The following is a 24071-nucleotide window of genomic DNA, read 5'->3' as shown; positions in this document are numbered from 1 at the left end:
CTACAACAGTCACGCCACTTTGTGCACTCAACTTCACTTCGCTAAATCTGTCTAGTTTCAGACAGAGCAGGAGCTTTTTGTCACCCATCATAATAAAGGAAACATTTTAAAATTACTTATTAGTTGTGATTTAAAACATTGACCTTGAACTGCCTCTGCTTTAAACCTCACCACAGCTTTTTACCAGGTTCGGTCAAGTTTCTTGTTTTTCATGATGTTGTTTATTCAGGTTTTGACAGAACAACTGAACTCAATCTGAGTTTAAATTAGATTAAATGACTCACAAGTAGGCAATATTTAACATATGGTCACTTCTTAGGCCAATTGATTGCACTTCCTTTTATTTAGGGGCCTCACAGTAAAGGGGCATGCATACTATTTATATTTTCTACTGAAAACTATGCATCACTTGTGGATCGTGTATCACTTTATGTATGCGTTTTATATTTAATCCCACAAAAATCAAGGGAAAATTTAAAAAAATTATATTTCTGTGAGCCTTAACATCTATTCAATTGTGTCTTTTTAAAAAAAATATTTCAATTACATGGTACAAAACCAATGTTGAATCTTGTTTGCAGGAAATCACAGTAAAGCCTGAAGCCAGTGTTGGGGACAAAAAGGAAAACAAATGGAGTGATGCAAAAATAACTGGACAGCTGACTTTCCTAAAAGCCTATGAGCCACCTCATTCTCAGTTCGTTCATTCAAAGTGAAGCGTCACAGAGGGCACGGGATCACAGCTCATTCTCACAGCTCTTCATGCACACTAAAGGCAACTTACCACTCTTGGTGTCCTTTCCGTCCACCAAGGGTCTGTAGTCGGTCTTAGAAACCGTCTCTCCCACCTTGTCGTCGTAGCTCTCCTTTTCCAGCGAAGCCACAAAGTCTCTCTTGAGCAGGGGCTCAGCTGGAGCCCCGCCTCCACCTCCACCCAGAGCATCTCGCAGACTCAGGTCCATATTCCTGAAGCAGGGGGAGAAACAGACGCTGGAAAGTGATCACCTTTATTCATCTTTGTGTTGTGCTACTTCCACCTCTCCTTTCTGCCACGGTTTATGTGTGACTGCTTCGTTCCAATGATTTTCCCCTTAATTCAAGTGAGCACAGTTCACACACAGCGTTCAGGCAACTCGCACGTTTAGCTTTTCTTAATAAAACATAATTTGACTCGTGTAAGGACAAAAAACAAACTCCCTGGCTGATGTCTTAAGATGTTGCTACCAATCTTTAACTTGACCTTTGACCCCGAATGAGTCACTCTCATCATGCATCATACAAAAACTATGGCATATTACATGTTTGAGCTACAGGACCTCCTTAATCCGTTTCAAGAAATTCTCTGGAAGTTGTACTATTTGGCTGAAAAGAGAAGGCTGATGCGCTTTGATGTTCACTGTTCATGTTTTGTTCTCTTGTTTATCGCTAACCTCATATGGAGGCTTTCTGCATGTTCGTAATCCATGTTTAACACGACACACAGGTCTGGGAAAGTAAAACTAGGGTTTAGCAGCAATGAATAGGCTAAAGCTTGCACCACTTGCATGATAAAGGTTTTATTTTTGATTGCTTTGACCCGCTTAAAGAAACAGGGATCCATTCAGTTTTCATCATCACTATCACAGGAGAGCAGAATAAACCTCTTGCAAACACGTCAACTCTTTCTCATTGGATTTTCCGCACCCTTTTGCCAAAACGGTGAGCACAGATCTCCTTCAACCAGTCCAAGAGCCATGGTTTTAACCATGGTAACCAAAACAGAAATCACCAGGGAATCAGTTGTGGAATCAGTAAGAGTTGCAGCAAAGTATTCTGATTGTGGATCCAATTTTTTGCAAGAAGGAAAATCTGATGCAGCCTAGATAAATGGGATAGGCATGAAAGTATTATAATACAATGACAAGCAAATGCAGTGTTTTGCGGCCCTATTGATTGGAAGAGTTTATACACTTTGTTGTATGTTGTGTTGTTTGAAGGCAATATTTGCTTTTGTTTTATATTTTTAAAGTTTTGGCAAACAAAATGTACAACTTTGAGCTATGCATGCCACCGTTTATTCCTGTGTTTATACTCTGTGTTGACTTTGAGTTGACAGCTGAAGGCAATCAAGAAAACTCTAATGGACAGTTCAATGTACCTTTAATCAGCATCTATACCACAAACCCTGCATCCTGACACCTTAACTCCACGAACCCCGTTTCTTTCTGTTCTCTGCTTCTGTTTACCCCTCCATCTGCACTGCAGGCAAACAAGCTGTCATTGTCTTGCAAATGTAACACACACACACACCACATGGAAAGCAGCCAGCATGAAGACATACAGTAGACTGTTAGCAGGCCTCAGGAAGGACTGTGGGCCATTGTTTCACAGATAGGGGTATGCACAGCGGACACCTCACACAACTTCTGCTCTCACTTTCAATTTGAGCCTCTTTAACCCCGCTGTCTTCCTTCAGTTTTGTCTACACCAGTGTTTTCCCTGTGTCGTTCACTGGGTCTCAAATACAAAGACGTTTTTCCACAATAATTCACATTGATGGTTAGCTCCCGTATAATCTATCCCCTAATCCTTCACAGTTTTATAGTCCCCTGCTTCCCATGCATTCATCACACAGACAGGATTTACTCAGTGCTCCAATATAAAAATGAGCCAATCCTAAATGGTGCCTCCTGACCTCTGTTGCTCTCTTTGCTGCATTATTTATCGCTTCAGTGCAGAGGTTTCATAAGACAGCATATTCAGTGGCCTGAGAGTTGGACTTTATCTTTTCCTCAAACATAGCTCGGCTTTTTATCACTTTGGACCACTCAGAACCCAAGTTTATTTAGATCAGATATCACTGGTGAAATAATGAATCAATGTCTGGCTTCACAGTCTAGTGATATTGTAAGATAATATTATATAATTCCATCGTCTACTCATGCTTATCCTCATGCTGCCTCGCTGGGGGCTGGTGACCATCTCTGGCACCAGTGAGGCGTGGGGTACAGCCTGGACAAGTCGCCAGGCCATCGCAGGGCAGGTTTTTAAAGTCAATTCTCATGCTTTTATTTTTGTCAACTTCTGAGATCAGGTCATCATTGACACCCACAAATTCATTCTGGGGGATCCCACAGCATTCAAGAGGGATTTACATTTAGTCCTTAAAGGGGGATCTGGCTAGGTCTGCCAAAGGTCACCCCTTTTGTTTTAGCAAATAGTCACTATACTTGATGAGAAGCCAAGTTTGAAGCTTATTCAGGCATAGGACATATTGAGCAGCCTGGTAAAAACAAGCCCCTTGTTCTACGCTATTTGCTTTGTGCATCAGATCTGATGTACAAACAAAGCAAATGACAAATGTAGTGCAGCAGTTTGACGCTATGAAGCATACCAAAAATTGCCTGCAATCACAACGTGTCCTTCTCTTCAATGATTTGCCTGGTAGAAATTCTACCGGAGGAATCCAAGTAATTGGGAGAAAGTCCAAACTGTGCTGTGCAGCAAGATAATAGAGCCGGATTGTGCAAGAAATACTGTAAAGTTGCAAACAAAACCCGTCTTGATCATACTCATTTTATCCTCCGGAGAAATTTCCTGTCAAAGCACAAACAAGTGGAATGAGTTAATCAATTAAAAGTTCAGCACATACTTTGCCTCTTCTAGTTCAACAAAATCCATCTTATAAATCAAACAAGACTTCACAGTTCATTATTACTGTGAACCATGAGTAAAATATTGTTTAATGCAAACCGTCACCACAAGCAGGCCTGGGACCAGGACAAAGTTGCCTTAGAAGGGCCCCCATTCACAACATTTTGTAACTTGTATGATCCTATTGACTACTCTTGATTTAAACAGATGGTTGATACTACACTCAGTACATTTGCTTTCCTCATACTTTTCCAGACAGCGTAGGAATCCAGGTCATACAATTTTCCCTAATCCTAACCACACACACAAAGAGATGGAAAAATAAGGGCACTCACCACACTTTATTATCAAAAATCTGACTTTCAACAAGGTAATCTGTTGCATTTATTAAGTTTAAGAAATTATTGTCTAGCCAAACAAACAAAATCAATAATTTCAGCTCCTCATTCAGTGAGGAACAGCACAGCTCTCCAGCGGAGTTACGGGGCAGTTCAGCTCAGTGATAATTCACAGTAGGCCTACAATACCAAAAGCTGCACTAATGATGTAACAGCAATGAATGGAGAGGACAATGGCCCTGGGGAACTAACTGTTCCTAAAATCAGGATGCTTGGTGATGGCAAAAAATGCAGCTGAACATCATCTCCATTCATAGAGCACAAAAGGGTTTAGATTACATGTTTCTGCCACCAAGCAGTGAGCACAACTATTTTGACAACTTCTGTCTAGCTAGTTTATGTATCCTACTTTGTATTTGTGATTTTTGTTTCAATATTGCAAAGTGTGCTGAAAGAGGCTTCTTAGGTTGTGTGAGCACTATTTTCTGTGAACCAGAGATACACTTAAGATTTGCTTTTTTCAAAATTCAACCTTTCGACACATTGGTTGGCATCCAGTAAATCTGTCAGACAAATAACTATCATCATTTACTTTCAATAAGTCAAACTGGTTGCGGAGTTGAATTGCTAACATTTATATTTCTAATTCAGCCTTTATTTCTGATGTAATGCTCTTGTTACGGAAATCTACAACAATTTGTTAATATCTTCTTCAAGGTAGAAAGGCTATTTGATAAAAGTAGCATAATAGTAAAACAGAGTCTAAAATAAGCAAAGGAAGGAAAATATTAAAACAAACCACTTCATTTATAAATGAGTGAGTGAGTTCAGAGTCTAACAAAATTCTGCGATGGCTGCCCATCCAGTCCCTATGGTGACTCAGCAGCTCCTGTGTGCTTCCCCTCTTGATGGGCACAGGCTCTGACACACCCACACACACACATCCATGCACAGTGTCTGATTAGCAGCAGTTTGGATTACTGCTGACAACACACTGTGTCAACACACCAATCACACACACATATAAATGCACATCTAGGACATCGGTATTGAAAAGAAAGGTGCAGACAGTCAGCACATCAACCAACCCAATTACTAACTCCACAAATCTGTCGAATGAGACTGTTTTCTGTGTGTGTGTGTGTGTGTGTGTGTGTGTGTGTGTGTGTGTGCGCGCGTCTGTCTGCCAAGTGATCCAAAGAGTCAAAACTGCGCATTAAGATAAAACGAAATCACAGGGAGATGAAAACCTGAAATTAAAAGAAACGTCTCCATAATAGATTATTTTAACCTAACCTATCCGTACTGTGTGAGATTCTGGGTCTGATGTGTTGCTGTTGAAGGTGAAGTTGGCATCAAAGCGATCCAGATTCCCAGTGAGGAGAAATTTCACGAGGAGGCGGCAGAGAACTGTTTGTAATGTTGGATGTTCTCCAAATCATATCTAACTATTCAAAAGCAGAACCCCTAAGAAAGAATGTACACAAAAACTGGCAAATATGTTAGATGAGAGCTCTCTCAAAAGAAACTAAACTCATTATAAGTGCAGTGAGTAACAGTAGAAGCAACATAATCTAATTTTAATTTTTTAATTTAACTAGAGCTAATCTATAACAATTAAAATGACATATTCCTAATCGTCAAACACGGTGAAATCGCTTTACTTTAGAGTAACCCTAAAGTTTCCTCCTGATAACAGAACAGGTTTCAACTCTGAATGAAGACCTCCTGCTTGTGTCCTGCACAGAGGGAACGAGTTTTAATGCATTAGTGGATTTGATGGAGGGACATTTTGTGCTGACCCATCCTTCATTCTGCTGCGCTGTCTGATGTCAGCTCTAATAGCAATCTCAGCCTTGCAGTCAGCAGGAGAGCATGACCTTTGATGTTTCCACCAAAGTTTCTGTTTGGTCAATATAGTCAACTTCTAATTTACAGCAAGGTCATGTTTACTCTTAGACTTGCATTGTTACTGCTGTGCATTTGATGATCAAAAAATAAATAAATAAATAAAAAATTGCTGTGTCACAACCAGTTACTTATTCAAGTATGAAATACCACAAATGGATCTGTATCAAATTGTGGAATTACTTGAACTGTCAAATATGAATATGAATATTGACATAAACACAAAAACACAAGGCAATGTACCATATATCAGCTATAGAAACAACAGCGAGAAATAACAGAATTAAATAGTTACTTTCATGCACAGAGCATAAAAATACTACAAAAAGATTTGTAGTTTTTCCTGAGGTCAGGCCCATTTATCTGAAATGTAATTTTATCAAACATATTAATTCCGAATGTATTATTGCTATTATCAGAGGAAAGAATTTAAGCAATAGCAATTTGAAAATTTATATTTGAGAAGAAAAACCTGTCGAGGAATGTGACGGAATAGGACCAAAAAGAAAAACGGTCTCATGCTGGTGTAAAACAAACAAACAAAAATTAATTAATTGGCCCCCTAAAAAAAGTTACTGTTACAAAACTGAGACAGGTAGGGATACATCTTGGAGAACCAAATATAATAGGTTACAGCAGATAGCACAACAGAGGAGATAAAAACAGTGCAGGTAGGTAGCATACGGACAGCTGACAAGGATGTGATGAAACTGACCTGCTTTTAACTGCTGGAAGTGATTGGTTGGAAGAATTTATGCTAAAAAACATACCACAAAAAATTTATTAGAATGTCAGCACAAACGAGTGAACATGGAAAGGTGGAAATGACAGACACCAAAACACAACAAAACCCCAAAATGAACCAAGCACAAAACCAAAGGGTCAATCAAAGCATTAAGACGCAAAGCTCATAAAAACATCTGAATGAGGATCCTGTATGGGTGACGGCACAAATCTGAAAATCCCCCTCAGTGGTCGTAGCAGTAACTAGAACTTGGTGGGCCCCATAGGGACATAAGAATTATAATATAAAGATGTCGGAGTAAAATCTAAAGCTTGTATAAAGCGAGTAATTAAGGTGTAAATAATTTATTCACTATGGATTTCTGAGTAACTGCAGCACATGCATCATTGTTAATCCAAAATCTACAATACATTAGCAACTCGAAAAGACACGATGAAGACAGGTGAAGCTGAAATCCTAAAATTCTATTACCCAACAAAAGAAGAGCTCAATTAGTAACAGAGTACAAGTGTAATTGATAGTTTTGGTTCACCTTCACCTCCTCCTCTTCTTCTCTTTCAGCTTTTCCCTTCAGGGGTTACCACAGCGAATCACCTGTCTCCATTTAGCAACATCCTCTGCATCCTCCACCCTCACACCAACTAACATGTCTTCTTCCACCACATCCATAAAGGTCCTTTGAACTGTCCCTCTGATTAACTACTTATCCTAGCCTAAATGATTGCCTACTTTGATGATGCAATTACTGGTAATGGATCAATTGGTACCGTTCTATCATTATCACCAGGAAGAACCCTAAAGATGAGTTGTGATTCCTTGTAAAGGCAGCTGAAGGACAACAAATACAACAAAGACAGCCCTGGAAACAAATACACTTAATACACTTAATCTGCTGAATGTTGAGTTAAGTAAGCCTTGCTGTTTAAATTCACTCTCAGTTTTTCACTGGGGACACTGAAGTGAAAAGGAGAAGACAGCAATCCAAATCAACATTCAAAGAACGTAATTGTAAGAAATTGAAGAACCGCCTAGTACAGAAAGTGCCACAGACTGAAATCAATTCAGAAAACTAACTGGAAGACCTAAAATGAATAACACAGAATGACAAATGGTCTGCTTGTCAGATAACATGAAAAACCACGAATAAACACCCGACTGGAAATCCTTGCCCAGACCGCAGACTTTTCTGAAGACATTACTTATGTCAGGCTTTCAGAAGACAATGGAAGATGAACCAAACTCCAGATTAGACCCCTTTTTATATAATAGTGTAGCCATGTAAGTGCGCTTCCAGCTTTTCACCCAAGTATATATCACCTATTTTCAGTAAAGTGCCTCTGAACCCACCACACGAAAGGTCGTTCTCATGAAACATACAAACATTTCTACTTTAACATATAGTTTTAGTATCCAGTGCCAGCTCAAAACTGAAAAAGTATTTGGTTTAGCTGGCCTTCCAACTAACATCAAGTGTATCAACTCATAATACGTCATTTATATCAGAATTGTTTATCTGCTAAAACTCTGAGCTTTGAGAATCCTTGTAAGATGTCGCTCTGCTAAAACTCTGTTCGAGGAGACCCCATAAGGGCAAGTCCTCACGTGGATCGATGTTTTTAGTTTTACTTTTAATAAAAATATATATATGTCATTATGTTGGCATAGTTTCTCATTACTTTAACAGTATGGGTAATTGTACCATGTAGAAAGGTGAACTATTGTTTCTGAAACCTAGAGAGAAAGTCTTTAGACTGATAAATATAACATGTTTTCAGTTTTGTGCATCATAAGTTTTGTCTGACTAGATTACTTGTGATGAGCCAAGAGTCCTTTATAAGATCCTTATAGTACTATAAACCAGAGCCAAAAATACCAGAGTTTCACATACCCAATGTATCAACATATTAATTCAACAGCATATAGTATACATTTTGGTATACAAAATGTATACTATATGCTGTTATTGCTCATATTTAAAAGAGAAAGCAAAAATTATTCCTACTACAGCTAAAAGTAGATTGAATATTCATTACTACATTTACAGTAACGTCGACTATAACATTTGCGTAAGGTCATTTTGATTTCTGACTGAAGCAGTAATGTTAAACAAATAATGAGGGTGGCCAGCCTCAACCTTAGCAAATGACTCTTAAGACATTTCTTAAAAGAATAAAGCAAATCTAACAATTTGATCAGCTTATTTAGCTGGATTATCTGCTATATTTGAAATCACATTTCCCTTAGTTGGAGTGATGGACGACACTCCTTCAGGTTTCATACCATGGCTGTTACCATGTTTTGCAACTGAAAATATATCCAAACAGTCTTTCTGCTAATCGGCAGCACACAGCAACATGTGGGGGCGGGGGCATCCTCTACTACTCTATGTTCCACACAGTCTATGAAAACTCTGGACACCCAGTTTTACTGGCATCAATCACAGGAACAATATAAAAGTGGCAAGTTTCCACTTCAAGCAGTGATGGGTAAATGGAGGGGAGATAGATAAACAGACTGGGACAGAGTCTAATGTGGTGAGGGTGAAACTAAATGAAAGAGATCCCAGACACTGCTGAAATCTGAAGGGTGGCCAGCCTCAACCTCTGAGATAAAGATGGGAACCTCCGTCATCTGGGGAGGGCTGTAAGCAGAGCAGCTCCTCCAGGGGACTATGTATTCCTTCTGGCCTGGGAATGCCCCTGCATCCCTGAGAATGAGCTGGAGAGTAGTAGAGTGTTGCTACGTAAAGGGATGAGTTTCCCTTCCTGGATCTGCCGTCCGATCTTTAATAAGCAGAAGACAATATGTAGATAGTATGAAGGATTTTTTTGTCTTTTTTTACTCTTTTACCCATACCTTCCACTGATTAATCCATAGTGCAGTAAATCAAAGTAACATTTTCCTACCCTAGTTGCATAGAAATTCAGGTTTTCCCTTTGTGACCTGTAGTTGATTTTCTTTGGCCTTCGACTGGACCTGTTAGTAACCACACAAAATGTCGATGATGTAGTAGGTGGACGTTTTTACAATCTAACCCATTTTGCACCTTGGCAGTTTTAGTAATTCATGCCAAAAATGTAAAAATAACTTTATATTCTTTTCATATGAGGAAATATGGCTTTATTATTCCAGTATATAATATACTTTGGTTTGATCTGAGCTCATAATCTGTGACATTTTAGAAGAGATCATAGCCAAAATGAATGGGATCATAGCAATTATGATATACAGTAGTTTAAATGACATTGGATTGGATGGTTTTATGAATATGGAACTCCATACTTAACTATGATGAAAAATAAAATGATTCGACGTGCTTTGAGTGCATAGGTACAAAATGGAAGTACAAGGGGGAGAAATGGCAATGCATAGATACAAACTGGGTCACAGATTTGACAAAGAACCAAACCGAGCCATTTATTCATTGAGTTTACATTGCCATTAACTATATGTCAACCGCAGAGCAACCAGAGCACAAAAACAGAAAGGAAAAACATATGATCAAGGATAGAGCAGTATTAGCACAGAAAATACAGTGTGTGCGTGCATGCAGCTGTCTGTAGCCTATATGTGTGTTTGTAGAGAGTGGGGATGGGGGTATTACTGTATAATGGCCGGCTTACTCTCTATAGAAAACCAGGCTGTTCTTATGACTGCTGTAACATCAGAAAAAAATCCTTTATGTAACAGGCCTTTGACTTTGGTGTGTGTGCAGCAGTAAACAAATCACCGTAGTTTATAATCTGCCTCTTACTGTAGTCCCATATAAGAATATTACAGTAGCAGAGGCAAATTGGGGGGGTGGGAGAAAGCAGCAAAGTCAACACTTTCTACACTCATGAATAGCTTCCTATTAACCAAAGAATGGATATAAAGGGGATTCATCATCATTCCTACAGCGCCGGGATTTTTTTTTTCAGGGGCAGTCTTGTACCATCCCGACTGCGGCATCACCACCATAACAAAGAGGCACGAATCCACGGACCTCTGCATGAGACAGCCTCCCCCCCACCCCCACCCCCTATCCCTCTCCTCCTCACACGCCCACTATCTCCTTACATTAGGATGAGAAACAGCAACAACAGCAAACGTCTAAGAAGGCTACACGGAGCCGAATCAGAGAAATACGAGGCCCACATTAACATCCATGCATCGCGAGACCTAAATCACGCTTTAACCGTGGCTCGAATGGCATCACTCATTTATAATGGCGCAGAGCGAGAATACACGCGACCATCGCGAACCACGCGATGACACACCTCAAATCTCAGTTATAGGCGAAAATGAGCCACTCACCGTGTGAATTCGTCCCTCGCAGTGTGTTTACGTTGTAAAGACAAGTGTGTGTGTGTGATGGGAAATCTCTCTTCCTTTCAGCTGCTTGCAGAGCAGTCTGGTACCAGGACACAAACACGCCCCCTTTCTGAATGGCTCAGCCAATCAGGAGCCGGGAGCAATGAGAATGGAGTGCTTAGAATCTGCAAACAGCGGACGCTGCTGATGCGTTCACGTACCTCCGAGGAAACGACACATGACTAGCCGACGTTACCGGATAAAGTTATAGAATGTATCCACCATGAAGATACATGTGATGAAGAGGACATGATTAATAATACATAGAAAATCACCAGTGTGAAAACTATGCCCGTTTTTGTACAAGAACCAATAACTGAGCTGAAATCCATTCTACCGGTGATTTGCATCTACACATGCTGATGAAAACCTCCTGAACCACGTGCGACTGTTCACTGACCAAGGTGAGGCTGCAAGAGCTGCGTTCGCCATCATTTAGAGTTAAAAATGATTTAACCTCCACGGAAAAATAGGTGTGCTGGTAGAACATAGAAACTGGGTGATCTAAATAAACTAAACAAAGAAACAAAAAAAAATTAAATAGCACAACACAAATAATATTGCATATTGTTTCTCCAAGTTCAACACAAAACACCACTTTCAATAACTGTTGGAGTTTCAAAGTTATTCAACCTCTACACTACTCCTCCATCCCACTCCTCATTAGCAAAGATATCCAGTTAATTCCCGATCTTTGGCCTGAGTGTTGAAATTACCGGTTTCAAATCCCACTGCTTTAATTCGGGAAGATATGATGGCTATTCTAGTATGTTCCAAGACTTCTGAAACTAATCTTTCTTAGAGTGTGCTTGCGTGAAAGTTCAACAAGGTCCACGATACAGCCTCCTCACAGGCAACATCATGTTTTCTCCGAGGATTTCCTGAAATTTGAATCAGCCTTTAATTCTGCACCGCAAGTGACAAATTCCAGAGGAAGCAAAGCAACCCAGAGCATCACTGAGCCACTGTCATGCTTTAGTCCTTCTTTTCCAGATATACTGAAGATCAACAGCCCCAAAAGGTTTCAGTTTTAATTCAATTTTGCACACAATAAGATAATCAAACCTGATTGAAGAGCACTTCTGTGTGTGTAGAGCATGCACTTTTTTAAATCTACTGTACACAATTTTATACACATAGTACATATCATTGGTGTTTTATGTATTTTTTTTCCCTGAGACAGCAATAATAAGTATATAACATTCAAATAATAACGTAATTCGTTATCTGAAACACAAAAAAATCAAAACTTTTTTATACAAAAAAAAAAAATGAAGATCCCGAGATTCTACTTAACATGTTGTCATTTTATCATCACCTTCTTAACCCGGGCATATGCTGATTATGTTAACTGCTTAGCCAAATTACATATTAATGTGACCAGTCAGGAGGCCATATTTCATTTTTTTTAAATGTGTGATCGAAAGTGCTATCCCAGTTTAAATATTTTCCACTGACCTTTTTTTTTTTAAATACAGACCCTCATTTTGTCTCGCTCCAAGCACTACTCATAATTTGGCAACCCTTTAAAATCTTCCAGCTGAGTGTGACAAACTGCTTTCTAGAGGATATCTCTTCACAGCAATTGGTCTCAACATGCAGCAATTAAAATAAATTGTGTTGAGGAACTTACGGATGTAGGATGTTAAAAATCTTCATTAGAGTTACTTATTATTCAGGCAGTAAAATGAATGAAACCCATTCTGGACAGTCGACTGACTGGATCCCGGTTGAGCTGCTAGCTAGCTGGATGGCCTGCTGGCTGTTGGGGTTTCTATAGGATTATCATGGATTATGGCTTCGTTTTGATTTGGCCTTGTTTATTGTCTCTGCAAAATCCACATATTGTGAGGACTGTAAACATGTACTAAAGCTCATGGCTGCCTCCATGACTTTGTCCAGTTTATTGGTGAAGTGAGTGAGGGCTCTCTAGTGCATTGAAGCTGTGATCTTCACGCAGGTTCTAAAATATTTAAAGAAAGCTCGGTTTTATGATGAAAACTCTCAAACTGAACATCATATCTTTTTGACCCAAGCAGACGGGTGTGGCTGATTCCCCTTTTAAAACTGGCTCCTGTTTATTCATAGCCCTCCTCTCTCTGCCCGTTCTCTCCTCTGCTCATCCTCCCGTCCTCTTTTCTCTCCTTCCTTCCTTCACTCCTAGCCTGATAGAGGGTTATGTAATGTTCCTGGCAGCACGGTTGTCTCTCTGTCTCTCTGTCTTTCCCCATCAGCATGTCTGTTTCTGTCCAGCTACAACTCTGTTTCACAATCCGTCTTTTCTCCACGTCGCTCTCCTTTTGCTGCGCCAATCCTCTCTCTCCCTCTCGTTTTTTTTTTTTTTTTTTTTTTACTCCTCAAAATTCCTCATTGCAATTAAGGTTGAAAGTCTTTCAGGGCATGTCAGAAATTGTGCCTATAAATGGCCACTGAAACAGTTGACAAGAACTCGGGCTCAGTCAGATTGGATGGAAAGTTTGCATGAAAACACCCTCTCCTTGAAGGTGAATCATTAAAGTCTCATCTTTGCTAAATGACAACATCTCCAAATGCCCTCCTTTAGATGTGGGTGCAAGCAGAATCGAGGGTGACAGACCAGTTATTGGAGCTGATATCACTCTCCTCTTCACTCTGCACCATTTCACTCCAGTTTAACTCTTTAACACTCCTGTGACCCAAATAAGGAATCATCCCCTGCTGTGTTGAGCCCTTTAACTTACGGATTGACACAAATAAGGCATAGGACCTCAACACCATATTCTATGAAAAAAAAATTACTTTCGCATGCGTTTCACGGTTGACACATGGGAGCATCCGGTGTTTCCAGTGATTACTTGTAAAATCTAATAAATGGTGGCTAAGTTTTTGGTTTATTTTTCTGAGCTTAAGCGCTAGTTACCTCAAACGTGTGTTTTGTAGAGCTCGTCATTTACAGCCATTTGGAAGAAGATTTGTGGAGGATAGTTTAAAGATGGTCAGAAGATTAAAGGCAGAGGCTACATGGGGGGTGTCTGGGTTTTGAGGGGGTAAGATTGAAATGAGCGGGTGAGGAAGGGTGAGACACGCAGCAGGAAGGATGCCATGTTGACAATGGGTGTGGCTTAGGGAGAGTTGAAGTGATTAGAACCATATTTGGACCTTATTTGACCGTTAACTGAACGAACGCCTCTGCTTTTGCTGATTGTTCACTGCTGCATCAAATGTGTGACAAAAAACACACACGCCAATTTTACACTCTTCTGATGTTTAATTTATTGAGGCAACAAATTAAAGTTTTTTTTTTAAAGACATGAGACAAGAAAACAGTATTCTTTTCTAAATTCCTTAATTTTTTGTTGTTTTTCTGTTTGTGAGCATGACATGTTGCGTAACTCTATAAAAGGGCATTACAGGGATTTTACTGCAGCTTTCAAGCAGCTTAATTGTGTTTTGAAATATATGGAAGAGAGAATTGAAAGATCCTCGCTTACAAGCAGAGTAAAAAAGAGAATCAAAATAACACGGAGACTAAAACAGAGATCGGTGGGGAATATAAAAAGGATGCGACAGTAAAATATTTAAGTAAATGTCAGGTGAGCATTAAAAAGGCTTCAGATTTGGACTTACTCATTCTGTCCGCAGTAACTGACCTTACTTAGTTGCGGGGAAGTTTTAATTGAAGTAAATGTCATATTAAACACATAATCCTGCTTGTTTTTTCATAACTGACGAAAAAATTAACTGCAAACGTTTTCTAGTGAGTGTTTTCAATTGAGAAAAACAAGACAAAGTAGAAATCTGTCCACTTGAACTGATCCTTGAACTGTAGCAGTTCAAGACACTCATGTGGAAAATGTTTTGACAGCTTAAATTTGCCCAGGATAAAACCAGCAACCCTAGGAAAACCAGCAATATTACATCATTAATATGATACCATATCATATGATTTGAGAGTTGTGAACTGATTGTGAATACTAATCTAAATCTCCACTGCTTGCAATGAACAGCGAAACCTTTCCAGTCCATGTCCGTTTTATTCTCTACATTAGACTGACCCCTAGTGGAGCCTGCTCAAGGAAGCAGGTTGTTTCTGTATAATCGTTTTGTTTTTCCAAGAGGGTTCATTTGCATACAGCAGAATCAAAGTAAGAGAGTGCGTTCTAAGAAAACAAGAAAGCTGAATTGTCTTGGACTATAAAATCACTGTCCAGTTTCAGCCTCGTGTGTGTGTGACAGCTCTAGTAGGAGTCTGCTTTATAGTTAGTTGCTATGGTGAACTTGCAAACAACTTAATGGTCAAAAATTGGTTAAAGTATGGATCTATGCTATCCAGAGAAGAAAAATTCTCCCTACTTTTGCCTACAGCTTTTCAGAGACATCATGAAACTCTCTAAATCTCTTGTTAGAAGTGTAAAAAAATAGTTTTTAATGTGATTATATTTATTAAATGGGAGAAAAATCTAATTGAAAGAAATAAAAGTTCTTATCCAAATCTGTTCTGGCGCAAATGTCAGCATTTCTAACAATCCATTCAAAAATAAATGCAACTGAAGCACTGTTTATTTTTTTATTAATTTATGCATTTTATTTTTAATTAATCTACATTTTCATAAACTTTTTAAGTAACCCATGATTTTCTGTTTCACTATGGTATAAATATGCATTGATGTAGTAGTAGAAGCTCATTTCGTTTAGCTCCATGCTGAAGTATGGTGGAGGATCTGTGATTCTGTGGGCCTGTTTTTCTTCCAACAGCCTTGGAAACCCAATTAAGCTATTAGCTCATAAGATATTAGCAATACCAAAGATTGTAAATAAAATTGAGCTGAAAACGGATCATAATTGGTTCTTTCTGGGAACACATCAAACCAAATGTTGCTTTGATGCGATTACTTACTGCGAACTCTTTGTGGTAAAATATTGTGTGAATATTGTGTAAAATATTAGGAGAAGCTTCTTTGTAGGGCATGTAAATGTCTAGGAGCAAAGAGGTTTATTGCACTTCTTTGGGCCCAGTACTGAAAGCATCATAAGTGATCTGATGGATGAGAAGGATTTTCCTTTAAACATGATGGAATAACAGATTACAGACATTTCACATGTTTTTCTAAATTTAGGATCAGAACAGAAATAAATCGAACTGATAATAACGGAGAAGTGAAATGTTATTTTCATGCCTTGAAGTCAGAGGAAGCTAAAACAATTTGGGGCACATTAGCGTGTTGCCCATTCACATAGCATCCCAAAAGTGTGCATATACCACCACCTAGTGGACTCTACAGGGATTAGCAATCGAACATAAATCTATAGCTGTGATGGCCATCACAACTTGGTCTCCAAAAAAAAAAAACAAGAAAAAAAGACAACCCCCCACCCCCAAAAAAACAATCAGATTAGGTATTGATAGGGGTTAAAACATATATATCATCTATCAACCATATTTGTTTTAAAAATGTATGTTTGTTACATTTAGTTAATGTATTCGCTATAGGCCTTGTCTACATTTCTTAGCTTACTCTTCAGCTTAAGAAAAAAACAACAAAAACAAAACAGCTATTAAATTAATAAATGGAAGAAAGCTGAGCCCCCAGGTGATGTGTGTCAGACAGACCTCTTACAAGACGGCTTTGTACTCCCTCTCTTTCGTCGGCTCATTCGCTCTGGTTTCCTCTTTTGCTCCGTGTCTGTGAGAGTGAGCCTCTACCCACATTGTTGAATATGTTTCACGTCTGTGGCTTTCAGCACCTCTCCACTTTTACGTGTTACTTGAACACACACACAGAGACGAGAGACATAGGGTGTCAATATAAAATTTCCTCCTCGATGGGAGAAGGAAATGTGCACACGCTTGCCTGCTATTGTCTTTGAAACTCAAAGTCGTTCATATTTACTTTGGAGAGAAACAGAAGGAGAACATTAGTACAGTATTGCCTTCAAACAGTAATGCCGACTCTGTGCAAGCGCCGGAAATGTATTCTGATGGCCGATAAAACATGACTGGAAACGACCTGTACTGTACAGCGATTCACAACCCTCTTAAAAATGTTGTATTACAAACGACTGTAGCTAAAATGTAATTTAACAGGATTTACATGCCGTATTTATGCTGTACAGTGCATTAAATACATAACAGAAAATAGACAAAATATCTGTTTTGCACAATTTTAAAAAAATAAAACCATTCTTTCTGGAAGTTCACAGCACAGTACAGAAAAATAGATCTTCCCTGTACACCTGTTAAAATGCTTGTCAACACAAATAACAACACAGCTTTTCACATGGCTACAACTATGTTTACTTTGGCCTCTTACTCAAGGTTAAACTAGCAACAGATTGAGGAAGAAAAGAGATTGAAGTTACTTTGAAGGTGCCTTATTTGTTGGTGCCAAACAGAGTGGTTGGAGTATTTCCTGATTAAGAAGCTTTATCAAGTATATGGAGAATAAACAGAAGAAAAAGAAAAAAAACCAAACATCCAGTGAGTTGCAGTTGCACAGTTTAATTCATTTTCAAATACATATAATGGACGTAATTCAAATAATATGGCTAATGAAGAGCCTGTTTCTGAAGTGTGAAATTGAAGATAAGTTCAGAAATGAACTTTAAATGACAGAATGCATCGTTTATGTCAAAGGTCAGAAGAGAATAGGGAGGCAAGTTTGAGACAATAGAAAAGTAACATTGAGTCAAATAAAACCTACAGCCACAACGCATCGATTCCTGAGACCTGATGGGTTACTTCAGCAGAAGACGCCTCTCTGAGTTTCATTCCTTTCAACTAGACTAGAAACATAAAATTAAGATTAAAATTCACACGGACGTCCACTGCTAGTGCAAATGTGCTTTAAGAGGATATTAAAGTCAGTTTAGTTAGGTTGCGGCTGCTCAAAACTGAAGTGCTCCTCTGTAGGCGGCCTGCAGAGAAACTTGGTCTTGAGCAACATTGGACGCAACACGGTGATAACCCAAAACACTCTGCTGTAGTGGCAAATAAATGGTCAGCTGATAAAGTATTTAAACTCCAAAATGTATCATTTCCCCTCATCAACAACAGCACGGTCTCACAATAAAACTGCAGCACACTCGCAAACACAAAGCACACCAGTTTATGTGCACACTCCTCGACATCCCGCTAGTCACATCAATTTAAGCTGGTGTAGTTGAAGACTTGTGCAATGCACAGAGATAAACACAAATGCATGCACTTAATTAGCGCTAATGCGCACCGAAGGTTATACATTTCATTGTATAGACAGCGGTTTGCGCAAGATGTGAGAGCAGCTGCAGGAACCAGTGCCGTTTCCCGTGAGGTGTTTCTGATTGGATATGAAAATACTACAATAGAAATGGTTTTAACGGTGAAGATTAAAGGAGCACATGGATACTTTGGAGGTTTTCCTGTTGGCTATAGTGTTGCAGAAAGAGCCGAGGAATACCAACATCCTCCATGCGTCAGCATTAGTTGATGGTTACTAAATTTAATGTTGTCACAGAGCCAGACACACGTTGCACACAGGATTTGAGGCCTTTGCTTACATTGTTTTAGATTAAAGCTTGACAGGATTTCTTTGATCAGTTCAACACGAGCCTTTCAAAGTAAGGCCCTAGGATGGAGCTGCACTGTTGGCGTCAAAATGTTTGTGGCCGACGGGGCAAATCACATCGTATTTCAGAGCTAAAGAAGTTGATGAAGTCTTTAAAATCTTAAATATAAATCACTATATGACAATTGGTTGGCAAATAAAATGAATTGTATTTTTTTGTTAGCTAAAAAAAAAAAAAAAATCAACACAAATGCCTTTCCTGACATGGAAAGACAATGTCATGTTAGTTACAAAATATAGTTTTAAACAGTATACTTCCTCAGGGAAGGGGTGTTGGTGTAAAATGTAATTTCCTCCAACTTAATGCCATTTTTTAACAGATCATAATAGAAACCTTGCTATTTTGGTCTATAACTAACGACTCTCACCGTCATCTTAAAAACCTAACCAGAATAAAAGGCTTCCCTATGGATGGAAAAACTAGTGCATGCCTTTATTTTCAGTAGGTTAGATTTCTGCAACAAAGTTTTTACTAGTCTAACAGTTAAAAAAAAAAATCTGTCATAATCACACCAGCTCTTTGATTATTCCACTGCCTTTTTGCACATAAAAAGGATAAAAGTCTTAATATTATAAGCCACTCTATGGTGAAATACATTTATCAGTTGCTTTACAAGTACGGATCATGCAGAACTCTGCTGCTGGTTCTGTTAAATCACGGTTTAATTAATTTTCAAATACATATAATGGACATGTAATTCAAATAATATGGCTAATGAAGAGCCTGTTTCTGAAGTGTGAAATTGAAGATAAGTTCAGAAATAAACTTTAAAACTTGGATTTGAATTTTCCTTCTCAAGCCGTTTTCTTCATGTGCTTCTTTGTGCAGTATTCCTAAGTGTTTGAGATCAACATTTTTTCCTCTTTTCATTGATGCACGGCGCTGAATTTATTTTTGTGATGACGGTGTTACGTAAATAAACTTGCCTTTCCTTCCCCAGTGATCGCGTGAAGACATAATCTGCAGCAATAAATAGAATTTCTCGTAAGATTGTGAAATTTACATAAAATCCGCATAATTTGTACGCAACGTAAAGCTGGTGATCCGGTTAGAAACAAACATATGGACTTACAGTGACTGTAACTATTTGTCGTTATAAAACAACAAAAATCACCACTATGAAAAAATGCCTTCAGCCTGTTCACCTTTTCACAGATCATGGCACCAGCTGGGTCCAGAGCTGCTCCCCAGTATCGGTTTGATTCTGCAAAGAGTCTTAACCTTTGGCATGGTCACTCAACAGCCACACACACACACGGGCAGGTTAGTAACTATTTCATCATGTAGCAGGATATCCTACCACCACTATGTAAACACTCCAAGGAGGTTCAGAGGTCTGCTTTTAACCCCTAGTCTACTCTTTTCTCCCTCTGCGTCCCCTTCCCATCCACTCAGTCCTAAACACGGGCCCTGATGTGTGGCTTGAATTTCAGAAGTGACACCAGCATCAACAGCAGCAGCAGCTATCGCCACAATCCGACACTTTTGCTCCTTGTTAAACAAATATACTTGGAGTTATAAAGAAAAGGTACTGAGCACTTTTTTTTTTTAAATCAATGATATAAATTGAATTTTTCAGTGATGGGGTTACCTTGAATCAAAGCAAATACTGGCATTCACAATTTGTATTCATTCTTTGCTAATGAGAAAATGTTCAAACTTTACTTTAAATGAAAAAGGAAAGTGTCCAGATGAAAGATATCAGCTTTGACGTGAAAGGATTTGTAAGAGAGAATGTGTTGCGACGGCGAAAGAGAACGCGTGAGGCTGAAGAAGTAGATTTAGGTACGAAGCATGACATGATTTTCACAACACTCCACCAGTTTTCCCAGCCAACAACGGAGAATAACGGTCAACAACGCTGTACTGCAGATTCAGCCCCTTTTTTTGCCCGCAGAGTTTTTTTGTTTTTTTCTTTCTCCCTCACTACCATCTTACTGCTGAAGCTAAATAAGGGATTGTATTCCTTTGTGGAGTGCCAGACGTTTTTGGCCTGAAGTCAGACTTTTTTTTTCACATCTACAAAAAAAAAAGAAAAAGAAAATCCAGTCAGGATCTAACTATGCCACATAAATGCAAACATTTGCATAGAATTTGCCTGCAGCAGTGTGAACTGTAAATCTATTAAGGCAAATATAGTCTGTCCATTTTCTTCCCCTCGCACACACAGACATAAATGTAAATGCGGTACCCGTTTCACCGTTTTCATGAATACCACGATCTTGTTCTACTGAACTTGTGTGAAGTTAAAGGCTTTCGGGGCTTGAAAAGTGTGGATTTGATGCATTCCAGCCACACAACCGAAAGCATCAAGTCCATCATAAGTCACACAATCGTCATTATGGTAATCGTCCTACGAGGATCCCTGGTTGATCTTAGTTACAGGTCGTAAATGAACCACAGATATGAATGTGAGTGAGCATAACTTGTTGCACGTCTGAATCTCTGTGTAATTCTAGATGTTGGTTTACGTTGGCCAGAAATGTGAATAAATTAACAAGAGGTCCAATAGCAGAGAATCATTTTGCAGCCTGCCAGACAGAAAGGGCCTCACACACTTCCTGTGTGTATGTGTGTGTGCCCCACGTGGCTTAACGCTCCCAGACACAGAAAAGGATGCATGTCTGATTCATTTTAAGGGGTTTTGACTGATGAACTTTAAACTGACACCTTCACCCACCTCAGTCTTTTGTGAATGTGCTACTACCACTACTGCACCTATTATTTTTGAAAATCTCTCCCATAACTTGTTGCAAAACACACACAGAGACATGAAGAATTTCCCTAAATCAGTCCTCAGTATCCTCCAACTTTTAAATTCATCCCTGCTCCAACACCTGACTGATATAAATGCCCATTGTTGAGCCATCTATTTGTTTCAGGTGTGTTGGAGAAGGGATGCATCTAAAAGTTGAAGAATAGTAGTGCTCAAGGAACAGAATCGGACATCCCCGTCCTTGACCAACGCACACATTAGACCAAAAGATAAAAAAAAACAAAAAACTTCTTCTGCTCCACCATCGCTACACCAATCAGACAATTTGATTTAAGCACCCAGAAGTTTCTTTGATTTACGTGAAATGATTGGAAATATTGCAATGGCTCTGGTGTAAACATGCATTTCATTTTGATCTCACATGCATCTCCTAAAGTGTAACGAGCCATAACGTCACGATACCCCATACAAAAGGCAAAGCACCTCACTGAGCACCGAGTGCGTGTGTGTGTATGTAAAATACCCACTTTAAAGATAGGCTACACCACAAATGCAGAACCACACACATGCTAGCAGGACCCATATTTACATTTTAAAAGTAGCAGTCTGCTGCCTGTTTTGCACGCATAGATAAAAATTATCATACCACGATGGAATGAAGGGCTGGAAAGAAAGCTTCAAAACAAAACAGGACAAAGATAAGTGGATGATCTTATCTAGGAGAATCCATCAAACCAACTGGAAAATTCAGAGGTCTTTAGAAAAAAAATCCTAAAAGTCCTACAGAGGAAAACACAACAGAGATATACATTTATTACCTGAATTCCCTACAGACTGACAGAATTGTTTTGGCTGACAGAAACATCTGAAGACATTTCTCTCTATTTTGTTAAGTGCTATCTTTTTATTTGTCTTTGATTAAAGTGGGTACTGAAGGAAGTTCTTAAGGCTGCACTTATTTATCTTTGGTTGCAGGTTTTGTCGTCTGCAAAATGTTCATGACATAAACACCCTGATAAGTATAAAATGAATCCCATACATGCACACCCAGCTTGAAAGCCCTGGTTGCCCCAGCTTGTTTATAGAGGATGCTGAAGCACCATGAGAAAAATAAGATTCTTACTTTATTAATTTCCCACAGGGACGTTATATTGTCCAGTTCACACAAAATAATACAAATATTTTTAAAAATAGAGTAAAAAGAAGTTAAAAGCAAACACATGGAAGAACCATATGTTCAAAATACAACAAGCAGTGCAAAACCAATCAGCCAGATACCTTTTTTATCCAAACAACTGCAGCTCACTGGAAATGATTTCTTTTTACACCAGTCTCTGTAAACGTGACTGTCAGGGGATATGCAGTTTCACCAACATGTAACATTATGTTCACGTCTTTAAAATCCCCTTTGTTGCAGTTTCTGAAGCTAAGTGGATCCTGAACACTTTTAGGTACCTAAATGCATCGAGTTGCAGTCGTGTGATTGTCTCAGTGATTACTGGTGTTAAGTAGTAACTAAATAAAGTGGCTGGTAAGTATAAAAATCACTTACCATTAAGTGTAAGTATTTGTAGACAAGTCTAATTTTCTGAGAAAGTCTCATGTTTATTGTAATTAAGGAGCACCGAAGGTCAAATTAAGTATTTCGATCAAGTGACCCGTTTTCAGACGGAACTAAGTCAGCCATCAAAAAGTTCCTTAAGTGTGTTCATCAAACCTCTGCAGCGACCCAAGAAGCAACTTTTTAAATTATGTTTAATATGTTCAGGCACCGCACACACACACTCTTGTGAATGAGTTGCCATCCAGCTTGAACCTGTTGGACTATTGTTTGTGCACTGCCCAGCCAAGCAACAGGACGTTTACCTCCATTACCTCCCCATGTTTACCTCCGCGCTCGGCCCAGAATAGCCTGTCACTCAGCAGCCACTGTTCACCCGTTTCCTCCAATAGCGTGACTCTGCGGCACAAAGGGGCGGGCATTGGATTAAAACAGGACAGAATGAGGAAAACAAGATGTGACAGAAAGGAGGGTTTCACAAAGGACAGGAAACCCAGAGACATATCAGAGAGAACCGAAGGGAGAGATGGAGGGACAGATAGACGGCGGAGGGCCGAGAGGGGGAGACGCAAGCGAAGCCAAGTGGTGAATGAGGTGGAGAAAAATGAATGAGACAGAGAAGAAGGAGAGGGCAAGAGAAAAGAGGAAGGAAACTGGAAGCACAGAAAATATTAACAGCGGAAGAAAAGTGCAGATGTAGTAAACAAAGACATCAAGGGACGACAAAGAAAGAAGAGTCAGGCAAAGCTATGCCTCTTACACCTTTGAAGTCCACTTTAAGATTCAAAGGAGTTTGTTGTGGTTATGATATGATTTGATAAACAGTAGTGTCCGAGCAGATGAAGTGGTGAAAGCTTCCTAATAACAGAACTGAGTCAAAGCTTTTGGATTTTAGCAGCATTAGTCAGCAGGCTGACAGACGTTGCTTTTGATCTCCGGGTCGCGTTTTACTAGGTCCCAAGCTGAGGGTGAGGAGGAACATCACACTCATCTCTTCAGAGAAGTATAGCATGTCAACTCTGGGTTTTAAAGAAAGATAGCCATCAAAGCATTTTGCCTATACAGAATGTAGCAATATGTGTTGGATTCATAATTTCTTATCATTATAACATCAATAAAAAAGCAGTTCACTAGACTTCAGCCAAATTAAAAGCAACTGAATCTTAAAACAGAACAAAACTGAAATGGTGTCACACACTACTGTTGTGTTGAACCTTTCAGGGTTTTTTTTAA

The 24071-nt window shown here is 39.1% G+C and overlaps 1 protein-coding gene across 5 annotated transcripts in view; it reads right to left on the bottom strand.

Annotated features, from left to right (window-relative positions):
* The window catches only part of LOC103479288 (uncharacterized), an 86096-nt gene extending 75039 nt beyond the window's left edge, over positions 1 to 11057 (bottom strand). For 4 of the 5 annotated variants that reach the window (XM_081597920.1, XM_081597922.1, XM_008433643.3 and 1 more), the window contains exons 1-2: positions 10921 to 11055; positions 785 to 966 (exon numbers count right to left, since the gene is read on the bottom strand). In XM_081597920.1, coding sequence (XP_081454046.1) covers positions 785 to 962 — 178 coding nt within the window. In that variant the 5' untranslated portion in view covers positions 963 to 966; positions 10921 to 11055. Of the gene's footprint in view, positions 1 to 784; positions 967 to 10920 lie in introns of all 5 variants that reach the window. The other variant, XM_081597923.1, reaches the window with a different exon arrangement.
* Between the last annotated feature and the right edge of the window lie 13014 nt (positions 11058 to 24071).

This window comes from Poecilia reticulata, chromosome 17 (assembly GCF_904066995.2).
Source record: "Poecilia reticulata chromosome 17, P_reticulata-male-v2, whole genome shotgun sequence".
Taxonomy (NCBI): Eukaryota; Metazoa; Chordata; class Actinopteri; order Cyprinodontiformes; family Poeciliidae; genus Poecilia; species Poecilia reticulata.
This window is presented reverse-complemented; position numbering and strand designations above follow the sequence as displayed.